The sequence below is a fragment of the Manacus candei genome, unplaced genomic scaffold (assembly GCF_025592945.1).
Source record: "Manacus candei isolate 608988 ecotype Guabito, Panama unplaced genomic scaffold, ASM2559294v1 h1tg000003l, whole genome shotgun sequence".
NCBI classification, from domain to species: Eukaryota; Metazoa; Chordata; class Aves; order Passeriformes; family Pipridae; genus Manacus; species Manacus candei.
In genome coordinates, this window is record NW_026138051.1 from 19,794,886 (window position 1) to 19,822,294 (window position 27,409).

The 27,409-nt window shown below is 54.7% G+C and overlaps 2 protein-coding genes across 2 annotated transcripts; one reads left to right on the forward strand and one right to left on the reverse strand.

Moving 5' to 3' along the window:
* The first annotated feature begins 2,145 nt into the window (after positions 1-2,145).
* LOC127472976 (actin-binding protein WASF3-like) lies at positions 2,146-11,600 on the forward strand. Its single transcript, XM_051792012.1, has 8 exons — positions 2,146-2,304; positions 3,740-3,874; positions 3,998-4,151; positions 4,481-4,598; positions 4,800-4,975; positions 5,376-5,618; positions 6,184-6,566; positions 7,418-11,600. The coding sequence occupies exons 1-8, from the start codon at positions 2,172-2,174 to the stop codon at positions 7,573-7,575; spliced, it is 1,500 nt and encodes a 499-aa protein (XP_051647972.1). The 5' UTR covers positions 2,146-2,171; the 3' UTR covers positions 7,576-11,600.
* A 5,141-nt stretch (positions 11,601-16,741) lies between these two features.
* Positions 16,742-25,264, reverse strand: LOC127472759 (G-protein coupled receptor 12-like). Its single transcript, XM_051791374.1, has 2 exons — positions 24,992-25,264; positions 16,742-23,998 (listed from the first exon to the last, which is right to left on the reverse strand). The coding sequence occupies exon 2, from the start codon at positions 23,994-23,996 to the stop codon at positions 22,956-22,958; it is 1,041 nt and encodes a 346-aa protein (XP_051647334.1). The 5' UTR covers positions 23,997-23,998; positions 24,992-25,264; the 3' UTR covers positions 16,742-22,955.
* Between the last annotated feature and the right edge of the window lie 2,145 nt (positions 25,265-27,409).

Here is a 27,409-nt window from a genome sequence, read left to right on the forward strand (position 1 = left end):
TTCCCAAATGCTGCTATCAGGCCCCTTACCCACCTTCTGCCTCTCTGCAAGTCTGTCCCTGTGGGGAAGTTTCAAGCCGCAAATCCCTTTTTTTAATTCATTCTGCTCTGGGGTCCCCACGGGGGCTGGAGGAGGGGTGGCCCCAATTCCCCCCGGATTCCCCGTGAGGGACAAAAAGCCCCGGGTGCTGGTGGCTGTTTCCAGCGGCCGTGTCCCAGACGAGTGTGAGAATGGCTCTTTGTTCCCTGTTTCTAATTGCTGGGCTCGAGCAGCTCGTTAACAGCGCTCCCTGCGCCCTCCGGTCCCTGCAGCCGCCGCTCGGGGGGAACCCCCGCGGGGAAATGCCGGGGTTCAGCCGCTGAGGTGGATTTCGGGATGACACATAAAACCAGCTCAAAGTGAGCTTGGGGTGAAGCTGCCAGCGTTCCTCAGCTCTTTATGCAGCCGGGGGGGATCCAGGGGGTGCCAGCGGGCTGTTCATGGCCCGAGCAGACATCCATCAACAGACATCCAGAGTCTCCCCTGCAAACCCTGGTGGCAGAAACCTCTGGTTTTTTTGGGCGCCAGGGGCGGTACCAGCCCCACATCCATGTGCAGTGAGTTTGGGGAGCGCCGGAGGACACGCGATTTGTTTGCTCTGAGCCCAAAGCATCGCAGAACCCTGCGGAGGGATCAGGGTTCCTTCCCACGGTACCCCGACTGGTCTGGGGCAGAGCAGAGCCCAGCCCTGTCCATACAGACCTGGGAGCACAATCAGCCCTTTGGGAAGCTCCATATGAATGATTTAGGAACAAGTTTTGGACTGGTTCGTGGAGGGAGCTTGAATTTGCATTTGAAAACTGCGGAGGAGCTGGTAGTGCTGGCGGGGGGACGGGAGCACTGGCCGGGTGCTATCAATGGGAAACTGTTCTGTCGAACGCTGCCAGGGCCAAAAAATGTGAACTCTGCAGATTGCTGGCTCGGCTCACGGGCAGAAGTGCTGGCTCCCGTGTCGGCACCCGGCGGCGCCGCTCCCGGCGATTAACGGAAGCTGCTTTTCCTTCGCTGCCAAAGTTCTGTAAAGATGGGGTGGATGAGGGGTGCCCGGGATGTGAAACGGGGGGATTCCACTAGCTGCACTCGGGAGCTGGGAATGCTGCTTGTGCTCTCTAGTCCTTATCAGCCCGGCGGTCAGTTTGCCTTCACAGTGGGAGTGGAGCTGAGTCCAGATGCACTCGTGTCACCTCAGACCCCCTTGTGCAAACCTGTGGGGTCACTGCCCGTCCGTGTCCCAGTCCCAGGCTGCAGCACCCCAGAAGGCATCATTGTGGTTAATAAATGCTCCTTTTTTGCCTCTGTTCCCAGCCTGTTTCCCACCACTCCCCCTTTCCATCAGCGGGATGACCTGCCCCCAGCACCCCCCACCCCGTCGTGCCCACCCTTCCTCCCCAGCTCCCATGGGTTCTCTTGCTGGAGATGAGGCTTTTGGGTGAGGGTATCTCCCTACATCTCCTTGAGCCCCAGAGAAAATGAACCATGCCCAGTTCAGGTGGAATGGCAGCAGAGCCAGGGGCACCCAGACATGCTTGAAGGACACCCAGAGATGCTATGAGAGCACCCAGAGATGTTGAGGGGCCACACGGGGATGCTGGAGAGGCACCCAGGGATGCTGGGGGGGCCATGCAGAGAGCTGGGATGAGCTGGGCCCAGCAGCTTGCCTCAGTGTAATGTGTGCACAAATAAAACCCTGGAGAGCTGGCAGTGAGCTGGAAATAATGGCATTACAAGCGCTTCCTTGCTTCTATTTGGGCTGGATGAGGCTTTTTGGGGCCGGCGGAAGGGAAGCAGCACATGGGGGTTTGCTCCTGGTTTGAGCACCGCTCTGGAGGTGAGGGGGGAAGGACACAGTGGCTTGGCAGGAGAGCACAAGGGTAGGGACAGTGCCCTGGTGTGGTCCTCACCTCCATCCTGGCATCCATGTGCTCACCAGCACCCCAAGGTTTGCACCCACGGAGCACCCCCGACTTGGGAAAGCCCCGCTGCTACCCGCCGAGTCCCAGCACGGGCAGGATGAGTATCCTGGGCAGAAAGCAGAGGGAATGGGAGGACAAATAGGCAAATGGTAAAATGTATTTTCTTTGTTTCCTCTCTTTCTCCTTTTGCCAGGAGAGGCGTGAGAGCTCTAAGGCAGGATGCCGCTGGTGAAGAGGAACATCGAGCCCCGGCACCTGTGCCGGGGGGCTCTGCCCGACGGGGTGACGAGTGAGCTGGAGTGTGTCACCAACAGCACTCTGGCTGCCATCATCAAACAGCTGGGCAGCCTCAGTAAGTCATGGCATAGCAATCCCAGCATGGCATGGTGGTGGAGCGCTGGGTTGCTGGTTGGATGCTGCTGGGATGCTGGTTGGATGCTGCTGGGATGCTGCAGTCGCTTCCTCTGGTTCCAAACACAGAGAAACAGGGGCTATGAGAGCCATGTGGGCTGCAGCCCCTGCTAATTCAGTGGGAATTAAATTCAGCTAATTGAAAATAGGAGAATGCTCAGGGCCAAGCCCAAACTGGGGACTTTTAAAGACATTTTAAGACCCATCTTCCTCCCACAGCTGGTCTGTGCAGTGGGGGGCAGAAAGCCTCTATGAGCCCCTTGCTTCTCCACTTGGCCAGAAATAGGAAGGTCAGGTGAAGGTCTAAAATACTCCAACCTATGCTTTTTAATGTGAGAGCTTTATGAGGAAGAGAGGTCTATATAAAAGGTCTAAATCCTCAGCTGTCTTCCTTCCCTGCGACTTAGCAGAAAAGGGACGGACAAGAGCACACCGGTGTGAAGGTTTAATAGGGACAACCTATTTCACTGCTGAATATCCAATTAAAAAAGAGAGAGAAGCCCAGGCTTTTCAGGGCTCCCCCTCTTCTCTCCCACTCCAGAACTAGATTCTTCTCTAAAATACTCCCAGAAAAATAAACCCTGTATTTATGGAGCTGCTGGAAGTGACACGGGTGCCCAGGCCATGGGTACCTTGTCCAGAGGAAAAAGAATCCAAATACAAATGACTGAGTTGGGTGAATGGTCTGAGAAGGTATTAAAGACACCTTGATTTTAGGTGCTGCTTGATATGTGGGTTTGGAGGAAACTCTGAGGATCTGAGGTGCTGGGCTGGAATGGATGCTGGAATGGGCTGGGTGTTGGGCTGGGTTCTGGGATGGGATAGGGACTGGGTTGGGATATGGGATAGGATGGGATGGATGCTGTAGCCTACAGATGTCAGCAATGCTCTGCCAGACTCCTTGCTCAGCCCCACGATAGGAATAGCCCTAACAAAGAGCTGTTGTAACAATGCATAGGATGCTGCAGGAAAATAACTGCTAAAGTTGTTATAAAGTTAATATAAAGTTATTATAAAGTTAAACAAGTCACAGCTTCTCCCTGCTGTGGAACTCCCTGCTGCCCTGCTCCTGGTTTCCCACCTTCAGGGCTGGATTTCCACCGGTCATGTGTGATGGTCACTCTTTTGGCTCATCTGTCCTGGTGGATCCAAAGGCTTTTTGGGACACTGTGAATGTTCTGTGCCCCTGTGGGTACTGAAAAGGATGCTTGAGGGTGTTCGTGGGGGTGGTGTTTGTGCTCCCCTCCCTCTGCACAGGGCTTTGGGAGAGAGTGAGGCTCAGCTCCCAAAAAAACAAGGCTGTGAAGAGCATGGAGCCACTGGGGAGGTGTGTGTGCAGGGGATGGGCTGGTGATGGGCACTGTGTCCCCTGCCAGGCAGGCACGCTGAGGACATCTTTGGGGAGCTGTTCAATGAGGCCAACAGCTTCTACATGAGGATGAACTCGCTGCAGGAGAGGGTGGACCTGCTGGTCATCAAGGTGACACAGCTGGACTCCACCGTGGAGGAAGGTGAGAGCCTGGGGCTGTTTTGGGGTGACAGCCAGGACATGTGCTCCTGGCTGGACCACCCACCATGCCTTGTTTGGGGGGCTGAGGCCACCTCTGTACCCCTTCTCCTTCCTGTGCCCACAGTTTCGCTACAGGACATCAACATGAGGAAAGCCTTCAAGAGCTCCACGGTGCAGAACCAGCAGGTTGTGTCTCGCAACTCCATCCCCAACCCGGTGATGGAGATGTACCAGCGCTGCGACAAACCCCCACCACTCAACATCCTCACACCCTACAGGTACAGGCACATCACCTCCTGGGGAGAACAAGGGGGTCCTGGGGCGTTCTTGGGAGCCTTTTCCAAGAGAGGTGTCAGGTGTGCACCCCATTTGCTGCTTGATGAAGCCTGAGAGGCCGATTTCTGCAGTTGCTGTGCCACCACCCCCATTGTGAGGGCAGTTGGGATGGGTGACACCCCCAGTGGTACTACGGGTAGTGACCTCTGTGTTGGACGTGTTCCTGGTGGGACAGCAGCTCACCGTCATGGTTGTACCAAAGCCCATGTGCAGGGGAACGGGTGTCTTCTCCTGTAGCTGATAACTTCTCTCCTCCCTTCCCAATGCTCAGGGATGACAAAAAGGATGGCCTCAAATTCTACACTGACCCCTCCTACTTCTTCAACTTATGGAAGGAGAAAATGTTGCAGGCAACAGAAGATAAGAGGAAGGAGAAGCGCAGACAGAAGGTAATGGGCAGGTGGGGGACTCTGAGGGGCTGGAGCTGGGGTTGCCTGGCACCTGGGGAACAGTCACCTTCCTGTGCATCCTCTGCACTCCCCTCTACTGCATCAGGTGCATCTCCTGGGGTGGGGTGATGCTCCCTGGGCACTGCTAATGGTCCAGAGGAGCTGTGCTGGAGGTGGAGCTGTGGCTCTGTGTGCCTGCAGGAGCAGCGGCTGGTGGAGGACTCCACCCGGGAGGTGAAGAAAGTGAGGAAAGCCCGGAACCGGCGGCTGGAGTGGAACATGATGGCGTATGATAAAGAGTTCCGGCCCGATAACAGGTTCTCACCATCCCCCTATCACATGGCGTCATCGGAAGGATCACTGTCCCCAGATAATAGGCAGGTTCTACCTACTGCACGTTCAGCTCACCGGCTCTGCTTTGCTTTGCTCTGCTCCATCTGTGGGGGTTCGTGTTCCCGCAGCAGGGTTGGGGTGATAAGCCGAAAGCCTGTGGTAGCTTCATGAGAGTTGGTACCCCCAGGGTGCCATCCTGGACCTCAGGAGCAGCCTTGGCATTGGGATAAAATCAGAGCACTTTCCATTTAGCAGTTATGGGCAGAGAGAGTGGTTCAGCTGTGTTGGTGTCCTCCTCCCCTCTGCTATCTCTCTGCTGTCTTGTACATCTATATTTTTGTGGCCATTTTTTGTTTCGTTCGCTCAACCCCAAAATACTCCTGTACCCCCCACCCCGTGACCCCCCTGCCCCGAGTACAGCAGTGGGGTTTCTCCGTGCTGCAGATCCTACGCATCGGACGCGGCCGACCACTCGTACCCGGCGAGCCCCAACCACCCCGCGCAGCTGCTGGCCCCGGTGGAGCACAAGGAGGGGGTGCTGGCCCCCCCCAACCCCCAGGAGCACGTGTACCGCCCGGCCCCGGGCAGCCGCCAGAACAGCCTCAGCCGGCTGCAGCAGCCCCACGCGCCGGCGCCGCCCGAGGCCGTGCTCAACGGGCCCAGACCGCACCTCGTCAAGGATTACGGGTAGGGCTCCAGCCCTCTGGCTGGGTGCAGGGTGCAGGGGTGCCCAGGGGAAGGGAGGCTTGGCGGGGGCCTGACCCCCCCCTTTTCTGGGCTGAGGTAGTGAGGAGAGCCCTCCTCTGTGGCTGTTGTGGTCCGAAACTGAGATCCAAATCAGTCAGGAGTGCTTTTGGGGTAACCTCATCTCAGGGAAAAGGGGGCTAGGGAGGTTTTCCCCTGGGGTGCTGGCCACCTTCCTACCTCCTCATGCCCCATAGCCCTTTGTGCTGGCAGAGCCCTCCCACCTCTCTGGCTCTGGGACAGAGCTTACATGGGGGTTCAGAGTAAACCAAGCTAGAGTGGAGCCTGTTGGGTGCCGGGATGGGTGATGGGTAATGGATGCTGGAATGGGTGATGGGATGGGTGAAGGATGATGGGTGATGGGTGCTGGAATGGGTGACGGGATGGGTGATGGGTGCTGGGATGGGTGATGGAATGGGTGAAGGGTTCTGGGATGGGAGAAGGATGGCTGGGTGCTGGGCTGGGTGCCATCCCTCCCCATACCACTGACCTGTGCCCCCTGTTGCAGCCCTCAGCCGGTGCCCATGGCCGAGTACTTCGTGCCACCGGCCCCGCCGCCCCCACCACCCGTCATCCCCTCGGCACAGACGGCCTTTGACAGCCCCATCTCGGCCCCCCCTGCGCTGGCCCCCGGCTCGGCCGGGCCCCCCTCCTACGCGCCCTCGCCGCCCCCCGCGCCCCCCGGCCCCTACTCCGCGTCCCCGCCGCAGGCCGGCCCCATGGGCCCCCCGGTGGCCCCCCCCCCGCCGCCCCCGGGGCCCCCGGCGGTCTCTGCCTCACCGGCGCACTCGGCCTCGCCGCCCGCCCCCGCCGTGGAACCTCGGAAGCCACAGATCCCGCTGATGCCCATGAGCGACGCCCGGAGCGACCTGCTGGCAGCCATCCGCAGGGGTGAGGGGGCAGCGGGGTAGAGGCAGTGGGAAGGGGGGCAGGTCCCCACAGTGTCACCGCAGGGGCAAAATACCTCTTGGAGTAGAGTCGGGGAAGCATCGGCTTCACTGAGTGCAAGATAAGGCCCTGGGTGGAAAGGTGAGGGGTGAAGATGGTGACACCCAGGTGGAACCTGAGCTGGGGAATGAAGTGCAGTGCAGGGTGTTGGGGAGAGGCTGGAGACTCAGCGCCAGAGGTGGAATGAAGCCCCACAGATCACTGGATTCCTTTCAGGCTGTAGAGGATGATGTGCTCCAAGGTCTCTCCCACTTCCCCTTCCTGCAAATCTTGAGGTCGAGTGGTAAATTTAACCTTCCAGAAGGTTCAACATCTTCAGGTGAATGGAAGCAGAGAAGGAGTTTTATTCTGTGATAGAGCTTCATAATCACACACATTGCATTATTCATAGAATCACAGAATAGTTTTGGCTGGAAGGGACCTTAAAGACCATGTCATTCCTGCCGTGGGCAGGGGCACCTTTTGCTATCCCAGGTTGCTCCAAGCCCCATCCAACCTGGCCTTGGACACTTCCAGGGATGGGGCAGACACAGCTTCTCTTGGCAACCTGTACCAGGGCCTCCCCACCTCACAGGGAAGAATTTCTTCCCAATATCCCATCTAAGCCTACTCTCCTTCAGTTTAAAGCCATTCCCCCTTGTCCTACCAATCCTACGATCTCATATAGCTTTGTAATGACCTACATCCTCCCGCTCAGGGCTGCAGCCATCTCGTTTCAGCCAACACTATGTAATGGGAGGATGCTGCACATAGACTGCGCTGCTCCTAAAGCCTTCCCCCTTTTCCTACCACAGGGATCCAACTCCGGAAAGTCCAGGAGCAGTGGGAACAAGAGGCCAAGAAAGAGCCTGTGGGCAATGACGTGGCGACGATCCTGTCGCGGCGGATCGCGGTGGAGTACAGCGAGTCCGACGACGACTCCGAGCTGGACGAGAATGAGTGGTCAGACTGAGGGGCCCCGGGCTGGGCTGGGCTGGGCTGGGCTGGAGCAGCCCCCAGCTCTGCCCCGGGTGTGTACAGGCGCCTCCCCCACCGTTGCCGTGCGGGCGGCCCCACTCGTCCAGGAGCTTTGCTTTTACACTTTGTCCAAAACCCTGCGGGCAGCAGCAGCACTGGTAGGATACACCTCAGAGGCAGTGAGACCAGACATTAGCAGCACCTTCACATTTAATGACTTCCAAAATTCTCTGAAGGCAGGTTAATAGGATTGCTCTGGGTTTACACCTGGAGCAGGAGCAGAGGCTGGCCCTGAGTGTGCTTTGTGCGAGGAGGGAGCCCCAGGGGCAGCAGTGCTTTTCCAGCTGGACGGTAACTGTGGTAACGAGAAGCTCCTGGAGAAGAAGCCTGTTTGCACAGCTGGTGCCACCATGGGAGCTCGGGGATGGCCCTGCATGGGCCTGGGGACCCTCTACTGTCAGAGTTTTTGGGGTCAGGCAACTCCAAAGGCTGCCCATGAGCAGGAGCCTCCTTCCCCTGAGGGTGATGCACCATGTTTAGCAGCAGCTCCATAGGGATGGTTCCCATCGTACTGTCATTCCCTGGACAATCACAGAATGGTTGGGATTGGAAGAGACCTTTAAAGCCCATTGAGTCCAATCCCTTGCAATGAACTGGGACTTTTCTCCTCCCTTCACGGAGGGAGGAGGCACAGGAAGGCAGAGAGAAGGGGTAGGGAATACTGAAAATATCACAGTCAGGTGCAAAAACCTGCAGAGAGCTGGGAGACATTCCCCATGAGTGGAAAATGGGCCAGGACCTGCTGTGGACTTGCCAGAGTGATGTCCCCAGGCCCTCTCTTGTGTTCCCTTATACCACGAGGGTCTGAATGGGGGAAAACTGAGGCCCCATGTTGCAGCTCTTCTGGGGAAAGCCTGGACTCTGTGCCTGCCTCTCTGCCTCTCCCAGTAGCCATGTAGGTAATGGCTACAACAGTAGGATTTTGACTCTCCAGAAGCAACCAGGCCAGTAAAGGAGGTGGGAGGGTATGGTGGGGACCCAAAGGCTCATCCTTAAGTTCATAGAATCCTAGAGTGCTTTGGGTTGGAAGGGACCTTACATCTCACCTCATTCCAATCCCATGCCATGGGCAGGGACACTTTCCTCTAGACCAGGTTGCTGGTTCCTCACCCTGAGAAGTGCTGGTGTTGAACAACACCCCAAACATCTGCTCATTTCTCCCCGTGAGAAACTTTTCATGGCCAGATGTGGTGAATCCTCTGCCCAGCTGCTGAGAAATGCCCCCAGGAGCTCTCCTTTCTCTTGACTGCCACAAAATGGTCTCTTGTCCCTTGGGAGTGACACCTCCCACATCTCCACTCCTGGACTGTGAGCTGTGGTGCCAAGTGGGCTTGAGCAGAGGGGCAGCATGGATGTGGGAGAGGGCAAGGCAAGAAGCAGAAGAGCACTAGGATGCATGGAATAGCTCATCTACAAAACCCAAGGAAGCAGGGCTTGACCAAAGGAGACAGGGAGACACAGTGCACCAGGAGGTCAGGAAATTCCTGATGCTTGGTGCTCACCAAGAGCTCTCGTTTCTGATGTAGACCCTCTGAAACACAGGGAACTGGCTGCAAAAGCTTTTGACCAAAGCCTGGCCAAGACAGAGAGCCCCTGTGATGCCTGTGATGGGCCTTCCTTGGGAAAGCAGCTGGGATTTGACCTGGAACATGTTCAGAAGGAAGTGTTGTAAAAATTCAGAGCAACATTTCAGCAGATTCCTGGTGGTGTTTATTGTGGAGCGTTATTAACGTAGACACAATCGTAATCCTGTTTGTGTGTGAAGAGAAAGTGGATTTATTTGGATAATTCAGAAAAAGTAATAAATTTTATGAGGAGGGAGAATAGCAGGGGCTGAGGGAGCTGCTCTTACCTGTTATGGGGGTCGAAGGGCTGCAGAGTCAGTGGGGGAACCAAGTGGGGGCTCAGGCAGAGCCGAGTCCCACCAGCCCTGGGAAAGGGCTCAGGGACACATGGGACTGGCTTGTCCCTTGGATCTCTGACTGGCCCAATTCTGCAAAGCTGAGCCAGTCCTGGTGAGAACTGGAGAGTGGTCGAGTGCCCCTGGAAGATCAAGCCCCTTCTTTTCGTGCACCAGTTGCTTTGTGTGTGTCACATTGGAACTGTGGTCATTCTGGCAGGACTTTGGTGTGTGGCAGGTCAGGACTGTCCCTGTAGCCTCCCACTGCCCTGTCACCTCCCCACAGCTGTGCTGCACTTGGGATTGGCAGCTGTCAGTCAACCCATGCCAGTGTCAGGGTCGATGCTGTTCCATAGCAAAACGCTTGACAGTCAGAATGGCTTGGGTTGGAAGGGACCTTGAAGGTCATCTAGTTCCCTCAGTCCTTGCCTGCCCTGTGCACAGGCCACATCTGCAGAGTGGGTGTACAGCTGGGAGCCTCGGGAGGGCAGGTAGCAAAGGCTCCCCTGCCCACTCTTCCTCACTCCTTACACCATCCTCTCCCCTTTGGGCATCCCAGCACATCCTCACCATTCATATTCTGCTTACAATCTCCAGCCCTTGATAACACAAACACATTTCATGTGCTCAAGTCCAAAGCAAGTCGGCAGGAGCATAACCTCCCAGCATTGCCCATTGCTTGCAAACATCATGATCCTCCTCTTCCAGGGATCTGAATTGCCATGGCAGCCCTTAAGCTGTCCTGATAGCAGGGAATGGGGCTGATCCCCGGCCCCATCCTCATCCCAGTGAGATCTGCAGCAGAGCTCGTTGCTCAGCTTTCTGCTGTAGCTGGTGGAGAGGTGACCTGTGTAGTCAGGGTGGGCTGTAGGACCCATTTCTGGTCTGGTCACAGTGATGCTCTTCCCAACTCTCCCAACAGCACCACAAGGCAGGCAAGCACCCGGAATTGCTAAGGTTGGAAAAGACCTCTAAGATCATCAAATCAGACCATTAATACCACATGGTGGCACTGAGAGCCCCGATCTCATGACACAGCCACTGCATCCTCAGAACCTTCACCCAACAGTTCAGCCACGCTGGAGCATGACCAGCTTTATTTTAGGCACATTCATCTGCTTTTTGCCCAGGTGACCTATGAAATCCAACAGAAGCAACACCAGTTCCTGGGCTGGCGCTGCTGGAGTTGGTTGTGCCCCACTCGTTAGCACTGTCTGTCTGACCCACATGCTGCACACTCCATATTTTGTACATATGTGCCTATTCCCGGATATTCTTCCCAAAGTAGGCCACGCTGTGTTACACAACCTGAAATGCTCAAATCCTCATGTGGGCTGATATAAAAGTGAATATTTAAATATTTTATCTAGCTTGGCAGACATTAAAAAATACAATCCAGGTCACAGATGATTGAATTTCTCCTCTCTCAAGAGTACCAGAATTGGGCTGAGGAGATTCTCCTGTATATTAAGGTATCATGTTCCATGTTAAAATATAGCAGTGGCATTTCTTTGCCAGTGGATAATCACGGAGTGCCAAACATTTAATGAGCCCAACTGATCTCCTGAGAGCTCCTCTTTCCATTTTATCTGCTTTCCCCTACTTGCCAATTTATGGGCATAGATTAAAAATAATAAATATGACTGCCAACGGGGGGAAGAACACCCTGAGTGCACACAGATGGATTGGGCTGGAGTCAGTGGAACAGTAAATAAGCCAGTTTTGTTCTGCTTGGAGATATTAATGGAAGGCTGTGGTCCTTAAGCTCCATCAGGAACCTCTTGGACATCTCTAGTTCATCTAAAAATGGACACTGTAGGGACCAACATGTCCATGGCACATCTGTGAACCTACACCAAGTGTGAAGTCTGGTCTTGCTCAAGTTTCTGAAGGTTGGTGGAAGTCTAGCAGTGTTCATGCCTGGCCTTGCACTCAGTGTCTCCTTGGGTTAGAGGGACCATTGGAGCTGGCTCTGGATGCTGGTTAGAGGTGTCCTGAAGGAGGAATGGATTGGGTAGTTTCTAACTTTGCACCCTGGGAAGAAACCTAGAGAGGAGTGAGCATCACATCCCATGAGAGCTCCTGCTTCTGCTGATGTTTTTTCTGGGGAAGGTCTTGCTCCTGGTGCAAACATGAGGCTGAACTTGGCTTCTCCAGAGAGTTCCCTCAAATTTCCTCCCAGCAACTTTTTCATCTCTATTTCCCTTTCAAGACACCCAACAGCCTGAACAGAAGCTTTGCAGACTCCCTTGGGGACAGAGCCTCAGCTTTAATGATAAATGGAAGTTTTGCTTGGAGGAAGGCAGGTTGTAGCACCGGAGGTGGTGTTTTGGAGGGTACATTCCAGAGGTCCATGGCTGGCAGGAACACAGTGCCATTTCCTCGTGGATGGACTATGTTTGGCCATGGGAAGCACTCCCCATCATGGGATGCTGGCAAGGGGAGCACAGGCTGTTCCTTTCACCGAGATTCCTGTTTTCCTGTAGTAATAGTATTTTAGAGGTAAGGTTTTCTCAGCTGGAATGTCACTTTACAGATTAAAAACCCAAAACAATAAGGGCAAGGAGTCTGTCCTGGGGAGTTTACAGTCTACAGCAAAGACCATATAACCTGCACTGCACTTTAGGAGCCTCAAATGCTCACTCACCTGTGAATTTACTCTCCACTGGGCAGCAGCACCTCAAGGACTGTTGTCCCTTCCTTAGGTGACCCCACGAGCAGCCCCATGACCACATCCCCCCACTGATGTCACAGTGGGGCTCTCCTGCCCCTCCACTACTGCCCTGCAAAAGTGCCTGAGCAAAGTCCAGGAGTGCCAAGCCATGCTGGGTTTGTCCCTGTGCCCTCAGGGTGGGCCTTTCCCAGTCCCCACACAGCTCTGCTCTCTGGGATGGCCATGGATGTGATGGGAAACATGCCTGGATGCACCACTGCCTGCCAAGACTTAGAGCTGCCCATCAATTCATGTGGTGGCCTCTGAGCTCATGCAAAATGTCCTCCTTCAGACACTTAGAAGCCAAACCTAGACTTTGACGTATCTGTTTGAGAGTCAAAGGATGTGGAGGGGTTGTGAATCTGGTCTTCCTTGGACAAACTCCAGGTTTTCTAGGATTGTTGTCTCAAGCTCTGCTTTCTCCCGGTAAAAATTGAGCCTGGATTTTGGTGGGGAAAGGAATGAAAAAAACCCAAACAAAACTCCCAGTCAGGAACTTCAGTGAGGTTTGCCCCAAAGCCTTCAGAACGTGCCCACAGGCAGGGTGGGGGCAGGACACCACCCTGGTGCTGTCATGGCTGAGGCAGAGCCTGCAGCCAGGGATGGGCTCTCGGTGAGGGAAACCCCCAGGCAAGATCTGGATAGAACATGCTTGGCCACAGAGTCCCAAAGGCAGTGCTGATGTGACTTTATCCATGTTAATGTCTGGATTACAGACTGGCAGGACCCTGAGGCCACGGGCTCCTCCACAGTGCTGCGTGATAGCAGAGCAGGGATGGGCACCCTAATGGGCATCTCCTAATAGGGATCTTTCCACAGGTTTCAGCCTCCCAGAGGTGCCTTTGTAGTCTCTTGTTCCTCTCAGGAACAGGTTCAAACCTGTTAAACAATGACCTGCCAGTGTTGTGAGCCCAAGTGTGTGGGAATTGAGCCTTCCCCTGCACACCTTTCCCGTGGTGGCAATGCCAGGGCCCTGGGCTGGTCCTGGGTGACTTTCAGCCCAATGGTAGCTCCAGCACTTAGTTCTGCATAAAGTATTAAGAGTGCAAAGAGGAGGAAAAAGATAGAAATAAAATAATCCAGCATTTTAGGTTGGTTTTTCTCCCACTGCTCTGTACAGGGAAAACCTCAGGTAGGTAAAACCCCCTGAAAAGCCACAAAGGGCATGGAAAAAATAACTCTGTTCTCCATGTCAGTGAGGGACTCAAGTGCACGGCATGGGAGGAGTGAGTTGTGGCAGAAGGGAGCTGAGTCAGATCTTGGGGAAGGCTTTGCCAAGGTAAGGGATGGAGAAACTGAAACAGGCCACAAAGTTTCTGCCTTAGGAGGGCTTTGAGAAGCAGGTGGGCAAATGCCAGAAAGGAGCACTGCCCATGACCTTGTTGTGGGCCAGGGAGTGGTGGAGGTGCCCACAGGGCATCTCTTCAAAATGTGTTTGTAGTTCTGCCTCATCCCCTCCTTTGGGTGTCCCAACCCCAAAGCATCTCCCACCAGCCAGGGCAGCTGCTGGAGCTCTCTCTTGGTTTTGGTGTTGACCCTTAAATGCAATAAAGATAAAACACCTGAGAGGGAAGGATGTGAACTGAGTGGAAAACCAGGGCATGCAGATGTTACTGCTGTATTTCCCTAGTTAGAAGGCAGCAGCTCCAGCAACTTGCTCCTCAGGACCCTTCATCGCCTGCAGCTGCAGTGGGTAAACCATGCTGGTAAATTAAGGTGGAGATTTTAAAAGTTACCCTTTGATTTGGGCTAGCTCAGATGAGAAATCCAAAAATAAAACACAACCCCCTCCCCCACAAAACTAAAAAGCAAACAAACAACTTACATGTAATTTCCAGAAGGACAATTTGTTCTGTTCCCTTCCCCTGGACCTCGAGGGAAGGTCAGACCCAGCAACACTTCCCAGCTATCACCAACAAAATGAAGCAGGTCTCACCACTTCCAAAAAATCACATTCTGAGAAAACAGTATTTAAGACAAAGCAGTAAGAACCTCATCACAGTGCAGCAAGGAGAGGGGTCTCTTATCACCCCAGGAGGTGCTTTTGACCCTGAAGGCCCTTCCCCAGTCCAAGTGTTTGAAGTCCTGTTGATTTTCACCTCTTACCAGTGCTGGTCCATGCCTGACACCTCAGCTGGGAACACTTACACCATAGCAAGTCATTTCTTACCATGGAAAAGGCAACCATAAAAGTCTTGTCTTTGAGCCTGGTGATGTTCCTGTGACACCCATGGAGGAGAGGGTGATTTCCTGATGGCAGCAGGAACAGCTTTGACACAGTCCTGCCAGGTCTTCAAAAATCAAACTGTTATGAGCCTCAACACCCCCCTCACTGCCCCTCCCCCCCTCCCCCCAATTTAATTTTATACTGAGATGTTTCAGGTCTACCTTTAGTTCTGGCCAGTTTTTATCAAACGGGACCATTCTTGGTGGTGCTTTTCATCTCAGATCAGAGCAGACCAGAAAAAGAAAAAAAATCACAGAATCTCAGAAGGGTTTGCTTTGGAAGAGACCTTAAAGCCCATCCAATCCCACCCCTGCCATGGGTAGGGGCACCTACAACTAGACCAGGTTGCTCCAAGCCCTGTCCAAGCCACTTAAGTCCCCACCCAAAAAAATCCCCAAACAAACCCCTTTTCCTTGAAAGGCATTTTTAGGAGATTTTGGGGTGATGGCTCCTTACCTGAATAGACTTCCTTAATTGTGGGGCTGCTTGACCTGGGAGGGATTTGAAGCAGGGTGTCCCCAGCACGAGTTTGGGTTGATGCTGAACCGTGCTGGCACTTCCCTCCCCTTGCTGTGGGATGTGCCCTGTCACACCAGGGTTCATTCCCACTGGGAATGCAATGGGGTCACAGTGGTGTGGCAGCTCCTTACTGACACAAGTGCCTTTCCTGGAGGTCCCCACAGGCTTCCTGGGGTGGGTGGTCTCACTGTACTGGGAAAGGGGTGGAAACCTGGACCTGCCCAGACTCCAAGGTCTGGGAGTCCTCCTTCCTGCACAAGGGGTAGTTTGGGGAGCTGGTTTTGGCAAACCCAAGAAACCTGCTCTGGCAAACGCACATCTGGGTGCACATGCCAGGGACAGGGGCAGGGACAGTCCCCGAGAGAACACGTGAGGAGCGCAGGGAGGGGACAAACCCTGTCCCCACTTTGTTGTGGGATGTGCCCCTGCTGGTGGGTTTGCTCCAGGGTAGATGCATTGCTGCTGCCATGGACAAGCCTTCAGGCTGGAGAGCCTTCCTCCTCCTCCTGCTCCTCCTCCTGTCCCTCCCAGGGCTGTGGGCCAGAGCCAGCTGCTGCAGCAGGACAGGAGCCATCTCGCTGCCAGGTTTCCATCCCCTTCAGAGTGAAGCCAGGTGCTGTGGGAGAGTCATTTTGAGGGACAGTGAAGACAGGTGAGGATCATCTCCTGTGCCCTGCACCCAGCAGGCTGGGGATCAAGACACCTCAGGTACCCCAAACCTCCTCTGCACTACCCAAACTCAGCAGCTCTGAGCCAGGGAGACCTTCTGGAGCACCCGATCCTGCTGAAATAGAGCATCCACCTCGAGCTGGACATGTTAAAAGCAGTTTTCTCCCCTTTTGGTACTGACTGATCATACAAACAGCCTGGAATCAGAGCTCAGGCCAGTCTTTGTGGAGGTTGGCTCCAGATCTACAGGGGTGGCACAGTGGGGACAGGGAGGTGCCAGCCTGGATTGGCTTCCCAGGTGCTTCCTCAGCATCTGTGGGGCTGCCCCAATCCTCCTGCAAAAGGCCCATTTTTTAATAACAGCAGAAGTATTGCCCATATCTCCTGTGATTTGCCATTGGCTAGAAGGAGCTGATGGGAGACAGGCATCTCTCCCAAGGGAGGGTCACCTGTTCCAGGCCATAGTTGATTTCCTTAATTCCATAGCTGAGATTAAAGGAGATGTTCACTGTCCGATGGGTTCTTTAACCATGTGCACTTAGTCAATAGGTGAGTAGATGTTGCTGCCTGTATCTATCTACCCTACCCAGTTGCTACGTGTGAACAAGTGTATATCTCCCCAGTGTTGTGGGTTCTGCCTGTGGTGACACGATGAGGGAAGGTGGGGACTCCTGCAGCTTCCTTCTGTACAGTGTAGAGAGGAAACCTGGAACAACCCCAGGCACCGCTTGTAACTACATTTGTTCAAGAAATGTCATCTTAATCCCAAACTGTTGACACTTTATGCATGTGCTAATGAAATTTAAAAAGAAAAAAGAAAGAATTAATAAAGATTTTAAGAGGTTACAGTAGATTTGGTTTTGGCTTTTTGTCATCTTGCCCTCGCTGGGTCCTTTGGCTGTGAGTTATCAGCCCTGTGATATTCCCTCCTCTTTCAGAGCGTGGGACACAGAAGAAGCAGCAGAAAGCTGTGATCTCTTTATAACCCTTCATTTGGAGAATCAAGCCCTCAAAGATCAACTAATTCCCATGGGTGTTTAATCCCCGACTCCCTAATCAGAGGGCAGAGAATGGCTTGCTGATGGAAAAGCCTCCATCCTCATGCTTGGAGGCTCTGAGCAGCAGGAGCTGCTCCTTCCCAACCCCTCAGTGTCTCAGGTGGTTCCTTTTCTCATCCAGCTCATCCTGATCCAAGTCTCGGGTGAGGGAAAGCAGAGCCCTGTTCTAGACTTGCCTGGACTGAAATAAAAACACTGGCACACACACAGTATGGCACATACCTGGGACAGGAGCCCAGATCTTCAAATGTTTTAATTTTAACCCCCTTCCCCCTATTTTTGGATATCCTCTTGACAAATCACTTTAACAGTTTTATTTACAGTAATAAAAATAAATTACTCTTACAGATGAATGTATAATATTATACACAATAGAGATACAGTGCAATAACAGCATTGATTTGTTTTCACTCGTTCATAAAGTGCATCAACGGGGCTTGATTTAATCATAGGTGAATGATAACTGTACATTTTTCTTTGAGATCAACTTTCCCAGTCAAGTTAAAAGGCTCATGAAAACACTGACAGCAAGACAAGTCGCTGCCCTGATTGCTGAGGAATGACCTGGTTCCTGGGGAATCAGCTGGGACGGGGGGCAGGGGACAGGGTGATGGGTTCCCAGTCTGTCCGTCTGTGCTGTGACAGCGGCTCCGACGGACACGGAAGCCTGGCCAGCCTGACCTGGGGCTCAGAGCCCCGGGGGGTGACTGGAGAGCAGGACTGGGCTCCGGGTGAGTCTCCAGCTGGGCTTTGCCACCAGAAACTCATCCCTCCCTCCAAGCTGGAGGATTCACTTTGCAGGGAGGATGCTCTGTTTGCTGGGGGCTGATGTATTTTGTCCTGCTCACACGGGACATCAGGAACAAGCCCAGTCCTCTCAGTGTGTGATGTAGAAAGGCCAGGCAGAGCCTAGAGGCCTGGCTAGAAGGACAAGCAGCCAGCACTGCCTCATCCTCAGCCAGGTACTTCCCAGCTGGAGAAGAGCTTTCCCTGGGACCAGCCTGCTGTTTTCCAGCTCCCAGATCCTGCAATAAGGCCATAAACCTGTGCTTGTGGTTTCAGTGCCCAGTGACACAACGTGCTGTCAGACATCCAGCATCCTGCCCACGGCAGCATCCTCCAGCCGGGAGGGGATAACTGTAGGGGGTTTGGCATCAAGCAGAGTTTATGAAGGCAACTATTACCCTTGGAGTTGGAGACAATTTAATCACATCCCTCAAAGTCAGGGACAGAAGAGATTTGGCCCACCTCTTCTGATTTGGGTCTTCTCTACTGAAAACCCCCTTTTATCTCTATAATGCTCTGTATTGCAGAGATTTCCAATGGGAATGGGAAAGCTCCATTCCCGGGGTTGCAGGACAGCAGGAAGGGCAGCTTTCAGGGGAGCTTGCAGTAGGAACTGCATTGGGAACAGGAGAGGTACAAATGGTTCGGGTGAAGTTGTCTCACCTCAACAAGAGGAAAGGCTGTGCATGAACAAGAGGAGTTACAAGGAAATACCATGTGCATTCAACAATTATTCCTGACAATTAAAGTGAACTCTAATTCACCAGTAACAATGACGTGAGTCCTCAATGCTGGTCAGAACACACCAACACAAGTGATTACCAGGATCAATGGCTTTTTAAAGACCTCCCCACCCCAAATTTGATGCTTCTACAAGAAAGAGGTACTTCATCACCTACTGAGAACAGTAATGGTTTCTTGGAGTTTCATTCAAAGTTCAATTCAAACTCTTTGACATGAACCAGTTGGGGCTGCCACATCAGGAGTGAGACCCTTGAGATATTTCCTGCTGTTTGCAGATACAAAGTTGGCTAAAGAGAGATGTTTTCACTGCTCAGAATCCCAAAGTGACCAAAATGGAAAACAAAACCCAAATAAAACCATGCAGCTTTGTTGGTAGAGCCTGTACATTCTACCGGGGGGTGGGGGTGGGTTGTTTTGTTTTGTTTTGTTTTTATTTCTCAGTCGAAACATGCTGTGACAACAAGGGTTTCTTGTAAATGCACAAGCTCACACCCACCCTTGGTACATCTCCACAAACCTCAGGGCGCTCATGGAGCTGTGGTTTTGTCCCACCCAAGGGTGGCCCTGCCCTTGTCACAGTGTATTCCAGGAATGTTTTCTCTTTCTTTCTCCTCTTCACTCTTTCTTCATCCTCTCAACAGCCAACCACCAGTGACAAAAGCACTTCACACCTGCATTCTGCTGGCCACCAAGTCATGGTGGAAAAGCCAAAGGCACACAGAAACCTGTAAATAAATCACCCAAATAAGCAGTGGATTCATTTCCTGGCTACACTGATCTCTGCCATAGACTTGGGGTTGGTTGGATACCTAAGGTATCAATTTTCCTCACACCTCAGGACCAGTTTTCTGCATGTTTCTGCTGCTGTGGATCTACACCAGCTCCTGTAGAGTCCAGCAGTGACATGAATCTAAGCAGGGCCAAGCTCTGATCCTTCATCTTTTATCAAATGCAATTTGCAAGAGTCAATATTTGAAGGTACAATGGCAAGGTCTGTGCCAGGGTGAGGACACAGAGGTCTCCCCAGTTAAACCCCAAGCAGCCCTCTCCAGGCAGGTCCAGTTCCCACCCAGAGTGGCCATGGAGGCTCTGTGAAAATCAAAGGGCACCTGCAAATTTCCAACCAGCAAAGACCTTGTGCTTTGCAGAACTACCATTGTCCCCCTGGATCATCTGAATGGCACAATGGCTTTTATAGATCTCAGCTTTCCTAGTGACAAGGGAATCCAGCCTAACCCTGCCAACACATCCGATACCAGGAAGTGGAGAGCAATGGGACAGTCCAGTTGCTCTGTGATCTCCTGGAACCCAACAGGTAGATAGGGGCTGCTTGGCTCTTTTCACCACATTGGAATATGTTTTGGATCCACAGGGAATCCACAGATGATTCACTGGACTGAAAACCAGCTGGAAAACCCATTTTGTTTTCCAGTGCTTCCTTATCATTGTTGCCTCATCCACATGTGATACCATTGCATGCATGGGAACTGCTCCTTTTTTATGGCAACTCATCCAAAGTCAGGCCCAGTATTTCATCCTAAACGTGTCCCAAAGCCAACACTGAAGCATCCCAAACACAGGATATTCCCACCCTGCTCACAGCACCACTAACTTCCTGAAGATTTTAAGGTTTTAAGTCAGGCCTCCTCATGTCCAATATAAGGAGTATCCAACATCCACCATCCTCACTGATGTCCAACATTGTCACTTGAAACTTTTCCAGTAGAAGATTTTCTTAATGAAAAACAAAACCAGAACAAAATCAAGCCAAAAACAAAGTGCCAAAGCAAAGATGCAGTAAAAAGGTCAGAGATTTCCACAACATATTGCATGGCAGGTGAACCTAAACTTCTTTACCTTCTGCCTCACTCCTCCTTGTTTTCTCTCCTTTCCACTGATTAAAAAGAAAGGAGAGAAAAAACAGCAAAGGAAAATAAAAGACCCAGAAAATACATTTATTTTTACTTAGGGGAAAGACTGCAGAAATGTCAATTTAACAAAACAGTTTTTAGAGGAGAATTCTTGAGACTTTCCCTGAAACCTAGCAAGTGTTTTTAACAACTTCCATGGACAGCTCAAAGAGAGAGAAACTAAACCATCAGTTGAGAAAAAATTAGATTGAGATTTTACACTGACTCTGAGCACGGAGAATATACTTGTGCCACATCTTGGTACTGGCTGTGAGCTGGGTCAGAGCAACAGAATCAGTGTCTCCTTCATGCAAGGACCAGAACTGGCAGCAGAGTTTGACAAAGTTGCTGTAGAGGGGTTTGGGTGAGTACCCTGGGTCTCAGTGAAGACATCCCCACCTGCTCTCAGCCTCAGCTGTCTGGCAGGAACTGTGTGCTCAGCTTTAGCTCTCACTTCCCAAATCCTTCACCTATTGCTGTGGAGAGACATGGAGGGTGTGTGTATGTGTGAATTATTTTCCACTGATTCTTATTTGACTTTGGCAAAGTTTGTCAATGGATCTCTCAAACTGAGACAAGTTTCAAGTATACAACTAAAAAAAGTTTGTTAAAATCAAGCTCTTCAGCAATAAGGGGATTACTGGAAAGCCAAGAGAATGCAACTGTTCTTCATGCTAAAGTTTCTCTAGAGTTGATTAGTTAAACTACATTTCACCCAGAGACACAAAATGAGTTGCCCAGAGAAACAAATCCCATCTCCTAGATAGGGTGGTTGTATAAAATCATTTCAAGATGTTCACAATGTTTCAAAAATGGTTTAAAGCTATTGAATTTTTTGCATTGAGGATCTGCAGGGACCTGGCTGCACTTATGAAACCAGAAGAAATAAAATTAGCAGAGTGTTTGTATAAATATTACTCTTTGTTAAATTAATCTATTTACTTTAAAGCTTACATTGATTCAATATTGTGCCTACTGCCCCCTGCCCAAGGTATTTAAAAGAGAAAGGAAATGAAAAAAAAAACAAAACCACAAAACCAAAAAACAGAGTGTGGCCACCTTTCAAAGGCAGACAGTAAGTCCAAGTTCCAGGCACACTTTGGAGATTCACAGCTTTCTCATGTGCACTAAGCTCCAAGGAGCAAGAGAGTCATTGCACAGATCCAGGGAGAAATACACTTGGGTCTGTCTGTACCCAGCCATAAAGTGCCTCTGTACCCACTGCAGACACACAAAGCAAGGACATTTCTTCCACCAGCCCAGGTTGGTCCAAGCCCTATCCAGCCTGGCCTTGGACACTTCCAGGGATGGGGCAGTCACAGCTTCCCTGGGCAACCTGTGCCAGGGCCTCCCCACCCTCACAGGGAAGAATTCCTCCCCAGTTTCCCATCTAACCCTGCCCTCTGGCAGTGGGATGCCATTCCCTGTGTCCTGTCCCTCCAGGCCCTTGTCCAAAGTCCCTGTCCAACACCACAGCAATTTCTCTAAAGGAAAGCAGAATGTTTGGGATACCAGGCTCAGCTGGTGAGGGTTCTCCAGAGTTGTTCCCACGTCAGGCCCTGGAGCAGCACCCCCTGCCTGTGCCCTGAGCCACCCTGGCTGCTCCACCCCGGGCCCTGCCATCCCGTGAGCGTGGCTTCGTTTCCTGCTCTGTAAGTGAATGCACTTCCACTGCTCAGCCAAAAGAAAGCACAAGGTAAAGGACACTTCATCTGTCTCACTAACACCACAAAGCACATCAGACAGCAGGGGAATGGGAGGGGTCCGTTGCTTCTCTAACGAAGAGAGTTAAATTGGCAGCATCAGGATTAACGTGCGTGATTACAAGGCTTCCCTCTTGGGGACCCCAGCAAGCCTGGACCCCTCTTTGGATCAAAATCCCTCCCCATGTAAACGACTGGTGTGGAAGGGAGTGCAGAGGGGGGAGAGCATCACCCCACAGCCCCAGTCGGACAGGAGAGCCCTTCCTTGGTCTCCTAGACTTTGGGGTGCACCCCAACTGCCCTCCCCACCCACACACCATCAGCCCTCCCCCTGCCCCGGTCACCTTTGGGAGGGGGGGGAAGGACGGAATGGATTCCCTGGGTACCTCCATCCCTGCGACAGCCCAAACAACCCAAACCTAAAGAGCCTTTTGCCCCGCAGGTTCTCGAAGTGCTTCACAAACGACAGAGACACAGAGAGGCCCCGTGCCCCCCGCGGGTCCCCTCAGCCCGCCCCCCGGCCGGAGCTGTCCCCTCCGCGGTGCTGAACCCCCCCCCGGTTATTGCATAGCATCGCAAGACCTGATTTCAGGGGAGTGGGCGCCCCGCGTAACAACCCCACGCGTGGGGACCAGCCCCGCCGGGGGGTACGTGACACCTGCCCCCGCCCGCTCCCGTGGCCTTCCCGTGGGATGTGCCTCGAGGCGTGGGACCACCCGGATGGGGCCCGCTGCTCGCCTGGCTCCTTACCCCGAGAGCAGATAAACGCCATCGTACGAGGATCCTTTTTCTTTCCTTTTCATTCTTTCTTTCTTTTCTTTTTTTTTTTTTTTTTTTTCTGTGTTTTGTGTTTTTAAATAAAAAATAAAATGCGTAAGAAAATAACATTTCTAAAGGAAACCATTATCATTCTACTCTCTCTCTTTCTTTCCCCCTTCTTTTTCCCTTTTTCTCTTTTTGGCCATCTTTCCATGGAACGAGATGTGCTGACCGGGGGGTCCCTCCCGGTAGGAAACAATAACGACAGAGGGGAAAAAGAGAAGGAGGAGGAGAGCAAGGGAGCACCTCTGGCTCCGTGCTCAGTCCTCACACATCGCTGGATGTCCTTGGTCTGGAGGAGAACGTGGAGGGGATGCACCCGCAGCAGGCCAGCCAGAGGGACTTCTGGATGTCTGGGTTTCTGAAGGCGTAAATGATGGGGTTGATGAGGGAGTTGCAGGTGGCGGGCAGCGCCAGGGAGTAGGTGTAGACCGCGGGGTAACTGGAATCGGCCACCAGGGAGTAGATGGCGAAGGGGATCCAGCACAGGGCAAAGGTGCCGAGGATGAGCGAGAGCGTGGAGAGCCCTTTGCGGGTGGAGGTGGCCTGCGCCGTGGCGATGAACTGGTGCTGCACGGCGATCTGCTGGGCGTGCCGGAAGGCGATCTTGCAGATCTGCAGGTAGAGCTGCATCATGAGGGCGAAGAGGAGGAGGAAGGTGACGGCCAGCACGGCCGCGTTGTCCTTGGTGACGGGCCGCAGGATGCTGCAGGCGCTCTGGTCCCGCAGGCAGTTCCAGCCCAGGAGGGGCAGCAGCCCCACGCCCAGGCACAGCAGCCACATCAGCAGCACCATGGCGCAGGTGAAGCCCAGCGTGCGCTCGCTGTGGTAGGTGAGCGCGTTGTACAGCGACAGGTAGCGGTCCACGGTGATGGCCAGGAGGCTGCAGACGGAGGCGGAGAAGGCGGCGAGCAGCAGCCCCGCGGCCGCCAGCTCCGCCGCCTCGCTGGGCGGCCGCAGCAGGTACCGCACGGCGAAGTTGGCCACCAGCCCCAGCCCGGCCAGCAGGTCGGCCAGCGCCAGGCTGCCGATCAGCAGGAACATGGGCGCCCGCAGGCTCGGCGTGTAGAACAGCACGGCGAGCACCAGCGCGTTCTCGCCCGCCACCGCCGTGCCCGTGGCGCACAGTGCGATGTCCCAGGGGCTCACGGCCCCCGCGGCCCCTCCGCCGCCCGGCGCCGCCGTGCCCGGCCCGCCCGCCGCCGAGGGCCAGGCGGGGGGCTCCGAAGCGTTCCCGGGGCTCGGGAGCCGCTGCTGCTGCGGCTGCGGCGGCCACGGCTCCCCCATGGCGGCGGGGCCGTGCAGCATCGCTGGGGAGAGAGCGAGAGGGGAGGTCAGGGGAGGCACCGGCACCGGGGAGAGCCCCGGAGAGCCCCGCACCGAGCCCGGGGAGAGCCGCCGACCCCCGCACTGAGCCGGGGACTCCCGCGCTGAGAGCCACACCGAACCCGGGGAGCCCCTCACCGAGCCCGGGGAGCCCCTCACCGAGCCCACCCCGAGCCCCGGAGACCCCCGCACCATGCCCCGCACCAAGCCCCGGGACACCCCCCCTGAGCACCACACCGGGCTCCGGAGAGCCCGGCCCAGGGACATCCCACCCCGCGTCCCGCACCGGCCGCCCCCGCCCGCCGCATCCCCGCCCGCCTCCCGCCAGCCCCACTGCAGCTTTCCTGGGATCCAGCCTCCCGCAAATATCCCCGGCCCAGGCTTCGCCGTCCCCCCCACCCCACACGCACCCCTGGCCGCTCTCTCTCGCTATCACCCGCTCCTCCCGCCGGGCTGAGGCCGAGCACAACTCATCACCCCGCTGCCCGCACCAGCCTCCGTGCGCTCGGCTCCACGCAGGGTCCGCAGCCGCTGCGCACCCGGGGAAGAACTGGCCGCCCCCTCCTCCTCCTCCCCTCCCCGGGGCACGGCCACCTTTGCTACCTATTTATAGCGCAGCCCCCCCAGCCCCTCCCGCAGCCCTTTCTTTTTTGCGTGCAGTGGGTAAAAATAAACACTATTAATAGGCCAGCGCCTGTATGCGGAGCCGCCGATGGAAGGAGAAGGCGGCGGCAAGGGACAGCCTGCATTAACTTTCTCCTTCCTCCCTCCCTTCCCCTGCTTTGGAAAAGGCTGGTGCAAGATGCTCCCAGCCGGCTGCAACATCCTGCCCTGCTCGGCAGAGCAAATCCCCCCTTCCAGGGTGGGCAGCCGAGGTGTGAAGGTCGGGGGGGCTCTGCCCCCAGCCGCTGCCGTCCCCCGCCGCCACCATCGCCCCATCCCGCATGCAGCCGCGACGCCGGGGGTTGTTGTTTTACCTGGTTTTAATGCACGAGGATCAGCTTGTTCCCCCCACGTTTTTATTTTTTTCCTTCCCAGTCCTTCCAGCCCTTGGTGCGAAGCCTCATTCCTCGGTGAGCATCGCTAATAGCGTTGGCAGAGAGCTGGCATCGACTTGCACTTAATATTCCTGCCCCATTGGATCTGCTGATAAATCTCAACTCTGACGTCAAAGTCTTCACTTATATTCATGATCCAAGTCTGTGAATCAGAGCCGCTGTGATCAGAATAACAACAAGGCTGGCTCCCTGCTCCACATCCACATCCACACCCGCAGGCACGAGGGGGGTGCGCGCACCCGCCCCGCCGATCGTTCATTCATGAGCTCTCCTCCCGCCACCCCGACGCACCTCCCCAAGGTCGGGGCCCGCTGCACCCGCGTCCTGCGGATGCAGCTTTGGGCTGGAGCCAGGCCCCGGCGCCTCGCAGGGTTTATTTTTACCGCCTGTGCCGAGGGACGCGGGGTTGGGAAAGGAGGGGGTGACACGGCGTGGCGCGGCTCCGACGCCCCGATCTTCAAGGACGATGTCCAGGGACGGCACTGCCAGCCCTCCTGTGCCCCCAGAAGACGGCAGCTGGAGGGGTTCAGGGGTCCTGTGCAACCAGGTTGAGCAGCTGCATCCCTCCTCTGGGGAGACATCGCACCCCAGAGCCTTCGCCCACAGAGGCTTCCCTCCAGCGGAAAGCTGGGATGAGGAGGATCCACACCTAGGAGCTTCCTGTGGGCTGCCCAGCCCTGCCCCTGCCCCCCTGTGAGGGGACACCTGCCCAAGGGCTGGGGATCTGTCCCTCACCACAGCACCCACCCACTCATTCATTCTCAAAGCTTCCTTCCTCACTATTTGGGAAAGGATCAGCCCAGAAGGGAACAAATCCCAAAGGCACTATTCTTTTTCCAGCCATAAATGGCTCCATGATTCAGGTCGGGAGCAGAATCATCAAAGCAGGAATGCTCAGCTCCTGGATCCACGGGATTTCAGTTACACCTTCTCCCTCCTTTCCTATTGGTTTCATAACACTCCAGCTCCACTCTTTCATCTCCCTCTCTGTTCCAGGCTGTAGCTGTGCAGTGCAGCGAGCTCAGTGCTGGGAAGGATTTCCAGCTCCCGATGTTCAAAGATATTTAGGTGAATATCAGTGATTTTGGCTGAACCCAACCGCCCCAGTTTGGAGCATCTGGGTTCTTAATCAGGCCAAGCCCCATCCCAGGGGACTTGAATCGTCATCTACCTGGGGCCGCCGGGCGCGTGACCGAGCGGTGCGTGCGAGTGACAGGAGCGGCACCAGAGGGGGCGGAGGGAACCGAGCGAGGAGCTGAATGAATTCGCTCCCGCTCCCGGTAATTACGCACGGCCCGTGAAAGGGGAGGCGGGTGAGGAGTTCTGCCTGACTCCCATCGGCAGCGGCATCTGCCAGGAGGTGGGGGCAGGAGCCGGGCTGGATGGAGCCGCTGCGGCAGAGGGGATGTGCCGCCCATGGGGTCCGAGCCCCCCCGGGGGCCTCAGGCTGAGATGAGTGCGGGTGGTCTCAGCTGATGGGCCACGAGCAGCCGCCGGGCTGAGCAGGGATGTCCCCGCTGCCCCAGCCAGTGGCTGCCACGTGCCCTACCCGACCGAGGGGAGGCTGCAGCAGCCCCGGGCCCCGCCGGCACCGAGGCTGAGCGGGGCGTGCCCTCGGACGCCCAGTTGCCCCAGTCTGCCCCTTGGATCCTCTCATCTGTCTGTGCCTCTTGCACAGACACACCCCCCCGGTGGGTCTCAGCTGACCCCAAATCCCACGGGCTCACTGGAATTGCCTTGGAGCTCCTGCTCCCTCCAGCATCCCACCCCTTTCCAGCCTCTCTTGCAGAAATGCTCTCAAACACCCACCTCTTCCATAGTGGCCCTGGTGACCCCCCACATCCCTTCTCCACCTTCAGTTGTTCCCCCTGACACCCCACCACAAGTTTGGCACAATCCCAGGATATTTTTTCCTGTGTCCCCAGCAGGTATTTTCCTGCTGTGCTCCGGAAGTGCTCCCTTTCCATGCACTCATCCCAGTGGTGGGGCTGCTTGTCCTCCAGGGAGCAGCAGCTCCATGCCTCTGAGGAGGGTTTGGGGAGTCTCCCCACTTGGCTGTGCTCCCCCTAGGTGCAAGGGAGCACACAGGAAGCACTGGCAGAAGCTTTTCCTCCTCCCGTGCTGCAGCCCAGGCTCTGCCTGGGTCCTGGAGGGAGCTGACCCCAGCAGGTGAAGTGCTGATGGTGCCCCAGTGCCCCAGGCAGCCCCACATCCAGGCATCGTGGCCCTGAGGCTCCCGGGCCTTCCAGCCCGGGGCTGGTCTGTGAACTTTGCATCCCCAGGGAGGGCCTGGGTGGCAAAACGGGCTGAAAGAGGTCTCAGGGCTGTGCCAACACA